The sequence below is a fragment of the Dipteris shenzhenensis genome, chromosome 30 (assembly GCF_047967505.1).
Source record: "Dipteris shenzhenensis isolate YYH24624 ecotype China chromosome 30, Dip_SZ_1.0, whole genome shotgun sequence".
In the NCBI taxonomy this organism is placed as follows: Eukaryota; Viridiplantae; Streptophyta; class Polypodiopsida; order Gleicheniales; family Dipteridaceae; genus Dipteris; species Dipteris shenzhenensis.
In genome coordinates, this window is record NC_141625.1 from 10,929,061 (window position 1) to 10,945,150 (window position 16,090).

At 43.8% G+C, this 16,090-nt stretch overlaps 1 protein-coding gene across 2 annotated transcripts in view; it reads right to left on the minus strand.

The window, feature by feature from the left end:
• Positions 1 to 16,090, minus strand: part of AGD2 (Pyridoxal phosphate (PLP)-dependent transferases superfamily protein) — a 69,965-nt gene that overhangs the window by 32,992 nt on the left and 20,883 nt on the right. For both annotated transcript variants that reach the window (XM_087401782.1, XM_087401783.1), the window contains exons 3-4: positions 4,708 to 4,781; positions 3,947 to 4,014 (exon numbers count right to left, since the gene is read on the minus strand). In XM_087401782.1, the coding sequence (XP_087257908.1) occupies positions 3,947 to 4,014; positions 4,708 to 4,781 (142 nt within the window). The remainder of the gene's footprint in view (positions 1 to 3,946; positions 4,015 to 4,707; positions 4,782 to 16,090) is intronic.

Genomic DNA, 16,090 nt, shown 5'->3' on the forward strand with positions numbered 1-16,090 from the left:
ATTGTACCCTTGTGAGGAGGACGACTCGGGTCCAGACAGGGTCCATACAGGTGTGTACAAAGCCGTTTGGTTGCTACGGAAAGTTCTTGTTTGTGTCACGATCTGTGACGTATTCCTTTCTCTATACCTTGGACTTATGGATGGTTTGATGAATGGACACTTGTGGAAGCGTATGCCCTTTCGACGGGACACTTCGTATGAGCCACAACCCTTCACAAGAGACACATCCTATATACTCTCTCATCAAAGGTCACACCCTTCACAAGGGATACACACCTCTTCATGCACATACACTTTGGAGTACACACCTTTTCATGTGTGACTCTTCACTCTCTATATAAGAGAGGCCCAAGTGTATGGATGACACACTACAGACACTCAAGCAATACATTTTTTCCTTGTTCTCTGCTATTTCAGTCTCTTTCCTGTTCCTTAGCACATTTCTAAATATAGTAAATCTAGGATTTCTTACAGTGGTATCAGAGCAAATTTTGCTCCTGCCTGTAGGAAATGCGCCCACCTTCTAGTGCCTATCTAATACCTCTACTTCCGCTAGAAGGAGATCCACGCACGTTGTGCATGGAAGAGAGAGAGAGAATGAGCGTAAAAAATTTTAGCACCAACCCCACCTAAGTCATCAGTGGCCTCTCCATCTTCCTCATATCACTAATTGATGTGAATGGACACGACAAAAATCGTGTCTTTTGACGTGCTTGGGCTGTCCCAAAACCAAGGGACGCACCTTTTAATAAAGAGTTTTTGACTCGGGGCACATCCCATCGTGAAAAAGACACACCTTTTCCTATGGGGACACCCCTCTTTAAAACAGGGATACACCCCTTCATGAAAAGGTACACCTATTCCAAGGGTCATACCCCTTAGAATAGGCACACCCTTTGGCACCAAGCACCAACCTACAAAAAGGTACCTAGAGGGCCTAAAAAGATCAACCAGCCCTACACCCAAGGCCTAACCCTAGACTACCCAAGGGTTCATAGAACCCACGCTTTAATTTTTGGCAACCAGCCAACCTAGGCAGCCAAAAACAAATGACGATCTCTTCTTGACGCAATCAATACGGAAATCCGTCACGCCTGTTCGCCTTTCTTTCCACGCCATATGCCGCTCTCCATCAACCGATTTGCTGCCCTGGCTTCCAGCCAGTCTTTCCTGGCCCAGATCATCAGCCTCTGCTACCCTCAAATCAGCCCAGGAAGCAAGCAAAGCACAGCCCTCAAGCACCGCCAGATGCAACGATTTTCCTCAGCCTCTGCCAGCGAAATTCTTCTGAGCCTCTCCTGCTTGTGATATGCTCCTGCCTGCGCCAATTAGACCTTGAAATCAGCCGATAACTCCTTGCTTTCAATCGCCCTTACCATCTGCTGAATTTTTGCCTTGATTGGACACTCAAGTCATGCCAAAACGCTGCTGAAGGTGGCTGTCTGTTTCTTGCTACAGCACCAGTCTGACAGTCAATTTTTGGTGCCAGATGGCTTCTTTCCTTTCTTCTGTGAAGACGTTCTCTCAACACATCTCTCGTGCTCTTCTCACATGGACCTCAGATATGTCGAGCCACACGCGCCCAACCTCTCCAGAGATAAGAGACTCTAATCCAAAAAAGACCCTTGAAGTAAATATGCATGGCGAAGCATTACTTCAACTTCAAATTTCTCAACTTCAGGATAGCATTTCCGATTTGGTCCAAAAAGTCCAACTCCTCCAAGATTCTCGCAGTACCACACATACAGAGGATGACGTAACGCCACCCGACGACTATGTGGACCCAGTTCCACCAGAGATAGAAAACGTTGAACTTCGTGCCCTCTACCGTTTATTTCAAGCTTCCAAAACTAAAAGACTTGACATAAAACTACCGAAGTCTGTACTGGTCAACGAAATCGCCGAACAGTTGACCAATGGCTCCCTAAAATGCACATGTACTTTGACACTGACAAGCTCACTGAGGGCAACGTTTTCAGCACATGCTCCGTAAGCAGTTCATACCTACCAATGCGGACTTCCAAGCACACTCAAAACTTCAACAGTTGGAGCAAACAAGCTCCATGTTTTCCTACATCTCCTTGTTCACCACATTGGTGCTAGAGATCGATGGCTTGACTGATGATGATTGCCTCCATGCTTTCATCTCACGCCTAAATGCCTCATTATGCATTGATGTCCTCGAAGCAAACATCACCACCACTGCTGGGGCTATTGCTTACGCAGAACACATTACAGATTTCCAGAACACAGGGAAGCAGAGTTCTAACAAATCACGGAACTCTACTTTGGCCAAGGATGCTCGCCCTCAAGATAACTCAAAGTTCAGAAAAAACTCGAGTAATCAAGGTCATCGACAGTCTCAAGATCCCAACAAGTCTCAAAAATGGTATGCTAGATCCCAACAGAAGCACTCGTCTAAGGATCGTGCCTCTTCCTCTTCACAAAGTCATGACTGTCATCACCAACACAAAGGTGCGGCCTCTGACAAGAAGAATAGCTCCAGCACAAAAAAGACTTTGTACCATCTACACTGGTGACCATAGATGGTTCGATTGTCCAAAGCGACCCAAGCAAAATTCCAATATGGAACCTAGCATTTCCCAGGCAGAAGATGCTATGCATGCACAAGACAAGAAAGGCAAAGCTATTCGAATGGCAAATACCATCCACATGAGCCTTGCCAGCAACCCCGAACCTTCCCTAGCCACTCAAGTACTTTGCGTCCAAGGATCGATTCGTGCAACAACGGTCACTATCCTCATCGATAGTGTCTACTCTGATAATTTCCTAGCTAGTTCTATGGTCGAAAGACTTCGGTTGACCACTAGTCCTAGTCCCATGGACTATCTGATCAAACTCGCTATAGAACTACCTTCTTATGTAGCACCAGGGTTAAAAACATGTCCTTTCGCATCCAACATTATACGTACAAGTTGAATTTTAGCATCATGCCTCTTTCTCGATACGATGCCATCCTCGAACAACAGTGGCTCTACGATTATGATCCATCAATCAATTTTAGCAACCATACTATCCAGTTTGTCCACCACGAAAAACTTATCGAGCTAATTGGTTCAAGGGACACATCACGCTCCTTCAACTCCAATTACCTCCGCCTTGCAAGTAAAGAAGTGGTTCATAAACGTCAAGTAAAGACTGCACTTCTGTTGGTTACGACAATTGAGGAGACACCGACAAAGGATCCTCCTGAGTACCTCAACCAACCCTTTTTCTAGCCTTACCTTGATATTTTCCCACAGGAATTGCCAAAGCAGTTACCACCTCGACGACCAGTGGATCATTGAATCAAACTTATTTCCAAGCAGCAATCCACCATCTAAACCTCCTTATCGGGTTTCTTACACTCAAAATGAAGAAATCCAAAGACAGGTGACCGAACTACTCTACAAAGGTTACATTCGGCCTAGTCGCAGCCCTTTCGGATCTCCTATACTACTTGTGGAAAAAAAGAATAAGTCAATGCGCCTCTACATCGACTACCAAGCCCTCAACAAGCTCACTATCAAAAACAAGTATCTATTGCCTCGCACTAATGACCTTTTCGATCAACTTGTGCACGCAACACAATTTTCAAGCCTGGGCCAATGGCTGCCTGCCATGTGGCCAGGCAGGCCTAGTTGGGCTGGTCAAAGCCAGCCAACCTTGAATTGGCTGGAGCCAACCAGGTTAGCCCCACAGACCAGTAAAGTCGGCTGGTTTGGGGCTGCCTGGGTCGGTCCATATCGAGCCCATTGCGAGCTCATAATCCATCCATTGCAGCAGCCTTCAAGGAGCAGTTTGGAGCAGTTGCTTTAGTAAATTAGCCGTCCAGCTAGTATATGCAACCATGAAGTAAAGCTGACCCGAATCTCGGTAAAAGAAACACTTACTGGACAAAAATAGCATATTTGTCAAGGCACAAAAGCATGCACTCAGCGCTTACCTCTGGAAAAAGATATCCAGCTTGTAACTTTGCCATGTTGGCATTGCGTTGCACCTTCGTAGTTACAGCTGCACAGAACCAGTCCATGTCTTACTTCCTTTTCTAAGTACAAAAAAGCATTAATGTTTTAGACCGGTAGTAGCTGTTAGTTCCACAGAGAAAGCAGCTCTGTTTAGGAGCAGATCACAGAGTAAATGGATACCGAAGCAGATCAGGTGCTTCTACAAGAAGACATAGAGATTTTCTATTTCAAAATGATTTTCAGCTACATTAAGCCTGTACAAAGTAGCTTGTATGTAAAGATTCCCAACAGGGAAAGAAGATAAGATGTGTGTATTATTCCTGAACCTTGATTTGTAAAGAGACAAATAATATCTAAAGCACAGAATGTATTCCCTCCAAACTTACCCACAGATTCATTCACCTTATCGTGAAAATCACACTCCAAGTTGGTTTCATGTACAATTCCATACAATGATATAAAGTGTTATCAGACTTACAAGATAATACTTTAAACAAATGCTCCAGTCCCCATCATCAAATAAATCAAATCCTTCCTACAAAGAGATTCCTCACTCCACCCTTTTCCCCCCTCTTCCCCCTTCCAGTCTGTTGCCTATCTCTGCCGACTTAACTTTTCAAGCGGGATGCACCAAGATACTACGTTTTTTAAATGTGAAAAAACACCATTGATCTTGTCTTGGGTATGAGCTTATTGCATGGCCGAGCTTATGCAACCAAGGAAAGGAACTCAAAAGAACCTGTTTGCTCCATAGGCTCTGCCACACACTTTACAACAAAGGTCCTGCAGCGAGGCGCTCCATCTCTAGAAAAGCTGCACTCACACAGCAACACTGGTGTTTCAAAATAACAAGAAAACTTGCAGGAAAGAAAACTTGTATAAAATATTAACCTCAAGTTTCGACAATCAAATAAGTATCCTGCATCATAAATACAGTGAAAGATTCTCGATATCATGCATTCCTGAAGTGGTTGTATTCACAGAAGAGAAGCCTTGTAATTACTGTCATGGCCCTTACGAGCTGCAGAACTTCCCAAAACTACCTAGTGATGGCACAAATTGCATGTGAAAAGGAAATAAAAACTTCATATTCACTGTATGGCAAAGCTTCATAACCCTGGTGCTGAGAACATCTAAACATTGATGTCCTTAAGGGAAAGAGACAAACAGGACACAAAAAACAAGATCTGCACAGAAGTTGTAAGAAAGGGTACAGATCAGATTCAGCAGAAGGGGGAGACTGGAAGGGGAGTTGCATAAAAAGATACATTATAAGAGGGAAGGGTACCTCCTTATCCCCTTTTGACCTCTTTTTTTGCAAACACCCCCAAGTACTAATAATCCTAACCCCCACTGACTTGGCCAACTTTGGCTTCATTACAACCATCCCCGCTCAATACAATTCTGTCCTCAAAATTGCAAGTGAGAGTTAAACTTGAGAGTTAAACTCGAAAACTCCCTGCTGTTAAAAAAAACATTCTCCAACATGCATGCCACCTAGGTCAAAAGTAGTTCTTTGCCCCAGATGTTGTGGCGCCTCTTGGATCATGTAAGTGTTGATGCCCCCAACCATGCTCATCATCAAGATCCACAAAACACATAGCCATTGGCTGTCTACTTGGAGTCTACCCTTGCACACCTCTTCGTGCCTTGCTGTCCACTTTTGCCGACATTAGGAGCATTAATTGCCTTTCTATATATTCACTGCATCTATGGCTATGTTGTCCTACCCGAATGCAATAAGCTGAAATCGTCTTCATTATAGCTGCTATATTCAGGCTTACACGTAACCAGAAGTTCTTGTGCTTCCTCAACATTCCAGGGATCTTCAGTCCTCACCTGTAAGGCCTTCAACCCTGGGCTGTACTGCTGTAATTTTCCTCTAACCATGACAGCCTCCAATGGATGATGAGCCATGCCCATACTTGTTGAAGATTCATCCTAGAAGCCGTAAACGTGGGCAGCTTTCAAAAACTTCATCTACCCATTTAGCTCATTGTATTTGGTTTGCAAGGTAAGCACATGGTTTGCAAGGCAAGTGGAATATTGATATTGCCTTGTCAAAGCTACACCCAAGACGAGTACAACATAACCATAGAAACACTAGTGCAAGAAAAGTCTGAGCTCATGGAGAGAATAGAAGCTATGGTGTGGGATCACTGCGGTGGTCGTTTGGATGCTAGCAATTGAGTCAAGCCCACAAGAGATCCCAACGATGTGTGAGGCTACGGTGGCATAAAACCCGTGATAGGGCATTGATGCCAATCAATGTGTGTCCTCCGCTATGGTCTCCTAGTTGTGGGCCTGCATCGACCCACTAACGGGTCTGTCATGTATCTCGCTCTGGGCCTCCACTATGCCATCTCCCTTGAGGCCTATTGATCCATTCTATCTAGCTGGACAACTCGGTGATCACACTTTGAGTAGGATCTAGCTGAGCACCTGATCTCATCTACGTCCCCTAAGCAAGTGGTCTTTGTGTCTCGCCAAACATCTCTAATTCGGGTAAGATAGGAGGCTGGAGAGGAATACGACATGTCTAATTCGTGAAAGACAAGAGGCTGAAGAGGGGTCTAGAATCCATACCTGAGAAGATAGTGGTAACGACCTTAGATCTTGTAGTACACGGGGCACAGGAAAGGAAAGTGCTTTTTCGACTCAATCTACTACAAATCACAGAGTGAGATGTGTCCCTCTCTAGATGTGCCCTCAGCCCACCCACTCTCAATCTTGAGAAGAGAGAGGAAGAGAAGTGGGAGAAAGAGAAAGAGAGAGGAAGAGAAGTGGGGGGGGAGAGAGAGAGAGAGAGAGAGAGAGAGAGAGAGTCAGTTGCACGTGAAGGAAACAACGGAGCTGCATATAGATTAGGTAGGAGTCACATTAAAAGATACATTGCACATGAGGGGAGGGTACTTATGTAGTACCTCCTTATACCCTTTTCACCTCTCTAGCTTGCAAACATCCATGAGTACTAATAATCCTAACCCTCACTAAATGGCCAACTTTCGGCCTTCATTACAAAAGTACAACATTAACATGAAATCCTTCAATGTAGCCTTGGGGCAATCCCACTATTACTTGACAACAGTGTAAACATCAACTTGTTGAAAAAGTGCATTGCCTTTTTGTGCTTAAACCTGCAAGTAGATGCTCAAGTAAAAAAAAGCAATGTTAAGGAGATTCCCAAAATGCTAAAATTAACTAATAATTACAGTGAAGTTCCTAACAACAAGATTTCCACTCACACTTTTTGCTCCTCCCATACTCAGTTTCCAACAATACATACATACATACATACATATTTATTTATTTATTTATTTATTTATTTATTTATTTATTTTTATATATTCATATATTTATATATTATATGCATGTGTGTGTGTGTGTGTGTGTGTGTGTGTGTGTGTGTGTGTGTGTGTGTGTGTGTGTGCCTAGATGAATCCAGAAACATTCCCAAACTCATCCTCTAAAAACACAACATCGTGCAGTTTCAATCTCACAATAGTCACTCATAAGATTGAAAACCATAAACTCCATCATGCATAGCAGGGACTAGCTACTATGACATCCCCACTAACGTCATCAACGCCCAACAGTGGGTGTAGACCATAGTATAAAAATATGCTCTCACACATACAAATCCACACACCCACACATACTTGAGCATCCATTTATACAAAGTCTTTGTACTGCGTTTCTGTCGGCACTCCGGAGGTGTAGGGCAAACTCAGCCATGACGAAGGCTAGCACTAAAGGAGAAGGCTAATCAAAAAGTAGTCCAAAATCTCTTCATTCAAGCTACAGCTGCTTGTGAAGTCTAAACGATTTCATTTTAGTCTCTCCCGAACGAGCATCTAAATCTAGTTGATAGGGCAATGCACCATTTAAGATAGAAAGAATTATTGCAATACCAATAGGCCGCAACTTGGACGAAAACTTCACAAGGTGAAATTTGCATGTCCGCTAATACGGCAGAAGCATATACCTAGATGAATCCAAAAACATTCCCAAACTCATTCTCTAAAAACACAACTTAGTGCAGTTTCAATCTCACGATAGTCACTCATAAGATTGAAAACCATAAACTCCATCACGCATAGCAGGGACTAGCTACTATGACACACACACACTTTTTTTGGTAAAATCCAGTCTATTTATATTCTCATAAATTTACAAGATGGGAAGTCTCCCACACACTAACATTAGACTCCAAAAGAGAGCCCAATGGAAAAACTCAAAAACAGATAGAGAACACTTCAAGGCTAGTAGCATCCAAGTCCCTTGCAGCAAAACTGTCATATAAGGATTGCTTGAGGGACATTTTGAAGAAAATATATGCTTGAGGAAACTGTTGACCCATCCTAGAATGCAGTCTCTGTGTCCAAATGGTCCATAGTACCCAAAAGCGAGTCCAGTGAAAGAAGAGAAGGAATGGAGACATCTGAGATGAGAGGCATCCAAACACCCAGAAAAGTTTCCCAAATCTGATAGAGGAAAACCAAAGACGCACCGAATGAGAAATATGAGTAATCAATATGCAAGAGTGTGGGCAAGACCATAATAGGCGAGGAACTGTTTCACAGTGATGAGAGCAACGGGAGCAGGAGAGGGAAGCAATGCAGCGTGCTGCCAATTTCGCCCCAATGGAAAAAGCTCCCACTACACATCTCCAAAAGAAAAGCCTCTGTTTCAATGGCAATTTCGCTTTCCAGATTTTCATGAGTCGTGATTGCCACCAAGATAGAGGCCTATCCAAATTCCAAAGAGTGTTGGCATGCTTGTCAATCCATGGCGGTGGAAGAAGAAATCTGTAGACCTTCGAGGAGGTCAGATTGTGCATTGAGAGCGTATGGGTAGCAGGAGGTAAGGAAGTCAAATTCCAGTCCAGTAATCTGTCCTGTACAAACAGTGGAGGGACCGAAACAAATGGCTGCAACATAGTTGAAAGAATTCTCCAAATGGACCTATGATGTAGACCCAAGGAGAATGTCCTGCAACCTTGTGGAAATGAAAGCATACAACCTTGTTGATCCACAACATCGCCAACAAATCTTATGCCCAATTTCATGAGATTGTATGCTTTAATAGGTGCCTGTAAAGCGAGAGGCAATTCAAACACCTTGCTCCAATGAATGCTTTCCAAGCGAAGAGAATTACCATGATGAGAAGAAGCACCTGTCCATTTTGCATATGAGAGAATTCTCTTCCAATCATGAATAAAAGCATTAGAAACAGGGAAACCAGGAATTTTCCCCTGAAATGTGGTCATGACTGCTTCCCAGTGATCTGTAATCCAATGCCCATATGCATGAGATGCCATGTTTCCACACATTGCTGCTAACATAATAGCCCATGGCTGTTTTTGCTGAAAAAAATCAGCAATCATCGTACTCTTTCTTGCCAACATATGAACCTGGAGATTGAGAATATTCAGCCCCCCATGAGTCTTGGGTGAACAAATAGACTGCATAGGTAGTAGTCGCAAAGCCTTTTTATGAGATTTGCTTTTCCAAAATATCTCCATAGCCTGAGACATATAGGAAGCCAAATGCTTGAAAGACCAGGGAAGAAGAGGCAAATAAAATTGCACATATGCCATAATGATGGACTGTACTATCCGAAGTCGAACATGTGAAGGCAAAGTGGACAAATGCCGGTATTCCAGCTTCTTGTTGATCTTTTGAAGCACCCATTTGAGCTGTTGTTGCGGGGTAATATTCCACCCAATGGGGTGAAATTGGCTCAACTGCTTTGTTGAAGGAGTATATTTTGCTTCCAGGGGTTTTTATGAAGTGCATTTTTCGGATGCCTCATATCGTCAGCAGATATTGGAGATGTCGCCCTTATTCTATGGCAGACAAATGTTGCATGTCATGCCATGGTCGCCAAATAAGGATTACCACAGCCTCATTCGACATCACTGCATTGTATGGGTTGAGATAGTGGATTTCCCGGACTATATGAGGGCTGAGTTACCAAGTTTGGCAGCCACTTTGGGGCAAGTTGTATGCCCACCCCGCCCTTCGGGTAATCGCAATCGCTTTTGTATTCTTTGGGATACAGATCACCCAACCCCTCCTTCCATTGCGGTAGAAGTGGAGGATGTTCCCCTCGGTGAAAAATACTTTGATTTGAAATGGGGAGTTTTTGCAGGTGCTTGTTTCACATGCCATAAGTTTGGCCACCTAGCCTCACAGTGTCCTGCAGTTCTGCATCAGCTCCCACCTACAGCTATTGCTCCAGAAAATACTCCTTCCCCTACTTATGCTCCGGCGTCTAAGGCTATGCCTACCAAACTGGGTGATGTTGCATCCAAATCTATCCCTTCCAAAGAAAATGTGGTTCAGGTTTCAGCTAAGCAAAAGGATAAGGGGAAGGGCAAAATTTCAGAATCTCATGCCTCTACCCAGGGTGCCTGGCAGCAACCCAAAAAGGCATTCGCTCTCAAACCACGTCCGTTACAATCTCGCCATTGGGATGCTTCAACTTCTACCCCTGGTCAGACCTCTACCCCTGCTGACAGCCTTGCTTCTCAACTGTGGGTTGAGGTGTTAAAAAGGGGCATCCCAGTATGTGACAATGATGAGGATCATAGAGCTAATGATCCAGGAGGCCAGGTGGATGTTGATGTCATGGCTGAGGCCTGACAGCTTATACTTTACTCTGCTTTTTGGTTTGACTGTACATATCTTCTATGTCTACTTCAATTACTTGCATTACATACAATGTTCAGGGTCTTTGTAATGTCAATAAGTGGAGACTTTTCTGGCATTATGTACATAGAATGCATCCCGATGTGATCTCTTTACAGGAACACAATCAACACTTCTTGGCTGGCCAGCAAGGCCACTATGCTGGTTATGATATTTTTTATGCTGGTACAATGCACTTTTCGGGGTCTGCATGCTGGTCAAACATGATATGCAGCCCACGGTTGCTTACAATGACCCTCAGAATCGATGGATGGCGATCAGGTGCATCTGGCAGGCTGATCTCTATGAAATAGCATCTGTTTATGCTTCACAAACCTTTGTGACTAGAGCTCAAATGTGGGACTCCCTTAAACAATATCCATGGCTGTCCAATGCTTTTTTGTGTGGAGACTTCAACAACTCGCCTGCCACTCAAGATAATACAACTCACCGTTCTCACATGATCCCCACTGAGCTCCGACATTGGGAAGATATGCTCTCATCCCTGCATGCAGAAGATTTATGGCTCTCAACAAGGGACAGAGATATGGGTTATACATATCATCACAATGCCTTTACTCATTACTGGCTCGACTTGACAGATGGTATTTGCTGCATGCTCAGCAGTATGCTGATTTTACATGTACACTTTGGGTTGATCATTCCCTCTTGCTCTCTAATCATTTTCCAGTATGCTTGACATTATCAATAGCACGTTTAATAGATGATATGCCTTTCTTTGGTCGTCGCCTCCTCCATGTTAATAGTGCTTATTTGCTTCATCAACAATTTCAAAACATGGTGAGAGTGGCTGTCCGTCCCCTCCTCTTACATGCTCAGGAGGGTATGGATTTTGCTTGGATCAGTCTTGCTCATCGCTTACAGGCTGTTATTCAAGATTATGGACGGAGTTACATGGGAAACCTCAGGCTCAAGCTGAAATGGGCTCAGTCTCACAAGCAGCAAATGGATGCAATCAGTTCTCATAGGCAGCTTACCTCTTCTGAGCAGGATTCTTATGCTTATGCGGTTCATATCATCCACCAAAATGATCTTTGCAAATTAAAGAAATGGCAAATCCGAGCTCGCATGAAACCCCTTTTGGATAAGGGCTGTTCCTCCAAAGCCTTTTTTAAAAGTCTTCATGCGGATAGGCGAAAGGAGGATATTTGCAGGATCAAGAAAGATGATGGCACTTGGACCACTTCCAAATCAGAATTGGAATCGCAATGTTCTAGTCATTTCCAGCATCTCCTTTCTCTTCAACCTGATCATGTGATGCAAGTGGATACAGCTAGGTCTCAATTTCTTATGCATGTCCAGCCCATTTTGTCTCGGGAACAGGCTCATGCATTGGAGCAGCCTTTTATGTTTAGTGAACTTGATGATGCTTTGAGTCATCTACGCAAAAGCAGCTCTCCTGGTTGGGATGGATTGACTGTTGAATTTTTCCGCGCATTTTGGGGTGATCTCAAAAACACTCTTCTTCTAATGATCAATCATGCTTGGGCAGAACAATCTCTTCCCCCATCCTGGAAACATGGCCTAGTCAAATTGATTCCCAAAAAAAGCTTGTGTGAGACGATGGCTGATTGGAGGCCTATATCTCTCATGCCTGTTATTTACAAACTCATTGCTAAAATGATTGTCCTCAGAGTTCGATTCTTTCTGCAAGCAGGACTTCATCCTAGACAGTATGGGTTTGTCCCCAGAAGGCAGATCACTGACAATATCTCCAATGCTTTGCTTGCGATTGAGTATGCCACAAGACGTTCTCATTCTGCAAGTAGACATTGCGAAAGCATTTGATACTGTCCACTGGGATTTTATCTCTCAGACCATGCATAAATTATGATTTGGCCCTCGGCTCGTCCATATCATCTACTGGCTCTATTCTCAGGCCACAGCGCAGTGCTTGCTTGGTGGTGGGTTGTCAAGAACCTGGACTATGACCGGCTCAGTGAGACACGGTTGCCCCCTTAGTTCTTTACTGTATGCCATTGCTACCCATCCGTTACTGTTGCATATGGACTATCTTGCAGATACAGGACAGCTTCATGGCTTGCGAATTCCAGGGGCACAGTCATTTCTGGCACAGGCATATGCTGATGATTCATACTTTATGCCCAGGAATTCTCAAAGTGACCTTTCTCACTTGATGCATACACTGAATGACTTTGGCATAGCTGCTGGACTGCAAATCAATTTTCACAAATCAAAACATCTAGCTTTGAAAGAAGCTGATTGGCATGCACTTCTCTGGCCAAGTCACATTATTTCTTCCCACACTATTGTGAGGCATCTAGGCTACCCCATTGGGTGGAATATTACCCCGCAACAACAGCTCAAATGGGTGCTTCAAAAGATCAACAAGAAGCTGGAATACTGGCATTTGTCCACTTGGCCTTTACATGTTCGACTTCGGATAGTACAGTCCATCATTATGGCATATGTGCAATTTTATTTGCCTCTTCTTCCCTAGTCTTTCAAGCATTTGGCTTCCTATATGTCTCAGGCTATGGAGATATTTTGGAAAAGCAAATCTCATAAAAAGGCTTTGCGACTACTACCTATGCAGTCTATTTGTTCACCCAAGACTCATGGGGGGCTGAATATTCTCAATCTCCAGGTTCATATGTTGGCAAGAAAGAGTACTATGATTGCTGATTTTTTTCAGCAAAAACAGCCATGGGCTATTATGTTAGCAGCAATGTGTGGAAACATGGCGTCTCATGCATATGGGCATTGGATTACAGATCACTGGAAAGCAGTCATGACCACATTTCAGGGGAAAATTCCTGGTTGCCCTGTTTCTAATGCTTTTATTCATGATTGGAAGAGAATTCTCTCATATGCAAAATGGACAGGTGCTTCTTCTCATCATGGTAATTCTCTTCGCTTGGAAAGCATCCATTGGAGCAAGGTGTTTGAATTGCCTCTCGCTTTACAGGCACCTATTTGTGGAAGGGAGAGTGTGAGAGAGCACACACACACACACAAGCAGAACAAGCAACAAGAAGTGTGGGGATAAAAGGTATGTGTGTACCTCCCCTAGCACACAATGAAGCTTTTATATGAAAGGATAAGGTTACAACACTAAGTACGGTGTACTTAGTGTACTTAACAAATGAAGTATTAAGTGTACTTAACTGTACTTGGGTGGCCATAGAGCCTTTACCCCAACAACCTCCCACTTAAAGGCAATATGCCCTCAAGTAAAAATAAATGAGGCTCAACCTATACCCATCAACTGTCGGCAATGTGCAAACCGCTCTGCAGGCAAGCCTTTTGTCAACAGATCTGCTAGATTATCATCTGTGTGAATCTTGACAAGCTGAATCAGCTTATCATCTATCACTTCCCTGATGAAGTGATACTTCACATCAATGTGCTTTGTCTTTGCATGAAAGACAGGATTGTGTGCCAACTGAATAGCACTCTGAATGTCACAATGCAACAATGGAATATCACCTGTAATGCCCAAATCTCCCACTAGCCGAGATAACCATAAGGCCTCTTTGCATGCCTCTGTGGCTGCAATATATTCAGCTTCTGTAGTAGACAAGGCTATGCACTGTTGCATCCTTGACATCCATGACACTGCACCTCCAGTGAATGTATAAACATAACCGGTAGTAGATTTCCGGTTATCGGGATGACCAGCAAAATCTGAATCCACATAACCATGGACCTTTGCATCTCTCTTACCAAAGCATATGCACAACTCCTGTGTGCCCTTCAGGTATCTCATGATACCTTTCACTGCATTCCAATGCTTCTTGCCTGGATTTGCCATATATCTGCTAACCACTCCCACTGCAAACGCAATATCAGGTCTGGTAGCAACCATGGCATACATGAGACTGCCACAAGCTGAAGCATACGGAATCTTGGCCATTTCAGCTTTATCAGCATCTGAGTGTGGGCTGTCCATTGCACTGAGTTTCACATACGGAGGCAATGGAGAACTAAGGGTCTTCCCCCCCTCCATATGAAACCTGTGCAATACTTTGCCAATATATTCGGTCTGAGACAAATACAACAAACGCTGTCCCCTGTCTCTCCGTATCCGCATTCCCAGTATGTGATTTGCATCACCAAGGTCCTTCATATCAAAGGCCTCATGCAATCCTTTTTTAAGGTCATCAAGCTCCTTACGAGCTTTACCAGCAATAAGCATGTCATCCACATATAAAATGAGAATGATTAAGCTGCCATTTGCAGCCCTTTTGATATATAAGCAGTGATCGTCATCACTTCTCCTGAAACCTTGGGACTTCATGAAAGTATCAAATTTCTTATACCATTCCCTTGGTGCCTGTTTCAGCCCGTAAAGGCTCTTTTTAAGCTTGCATACAAGTGACTCCTTGCCCTTGACTGCAAATCCTTCTGGCTGTTGCATGTAGATCTCCTCATGAAGATCACCGTGAAGAAAGGCTGTCTTCACATCCATTTGGCATAATTCCAAATTCTCACATGCAACCAAAGCAAGTACAATCCTGAGTGTGGTCATCTTAACCACTGGAGAAAAGATCTCATCAAAATCAACACCATACTCCTGCTTAAAGCCCTTGGCAACCAACCTGGCTTTATACCTTGGCTTAGCTCCAAGTGTGACTTTCAATCTATACACCCACTTGCATGGCAGTACCTTCATGCCTTTAGGCAACTGCACCAATTCCCAAGTACCATTTTTATGGAGACTGTCCATTTCAGACTTCATGGCTAGTTCCCATAGCCTTTTATCATGCATTTGCACTGCTTCCTTGTAACAGGAGGGTTCTCCACAATCTGTAAGCATAATAAAATCTGCTCCTGGTACAAATCTGTCTGGCGGTTTCATTTGTCTAGTGGACCTTCTGACCCATTGGTCTTGCTGTCCAACTTGCTGCTCATCTAGAACAGGTTGCTGTTCTAGGAGATCAGGCTGCAGAATTAGGCGTGGAAGGTCTTCCAAAGGTGGCATGTCCCGTAGTACATCTTCCGCCACTGCGGGCTGTCCATTTGGACCTGCTGCAGCATCATGTTGTGGCTGATTTGCAGCCTGCCTGAACTGTACAGGATGTCCCGAGTCATAAGTGTCAACCTCTGAAGCATCAGAAGGCTTATCTGCTGCCTTAAACATACATGACTCATCAAATAAGACATCATTACTGCGTATTAGCTTCTTATTCACAGGATCCCATAGGCGGTAACCCATCTCACCACTGTCACCATATCCAAGAAAAATGCATTTAAGAGACTTAGGATCAAGCTTGCTGCGATTTTCTCTGCGTATGTGCACGTACGCAGTGCAGCCAAAGACCCTCAAGTGCTTGTAGGAAGGAGGTTTTCCTGTCCAAAGCTCCTCTGGCACTCTGCCATCTAGTCTTTTATTTGGTGACCTATTGATGAGGTGTACTGCTGTTTTTACAGCTTCAGCCCAAAATC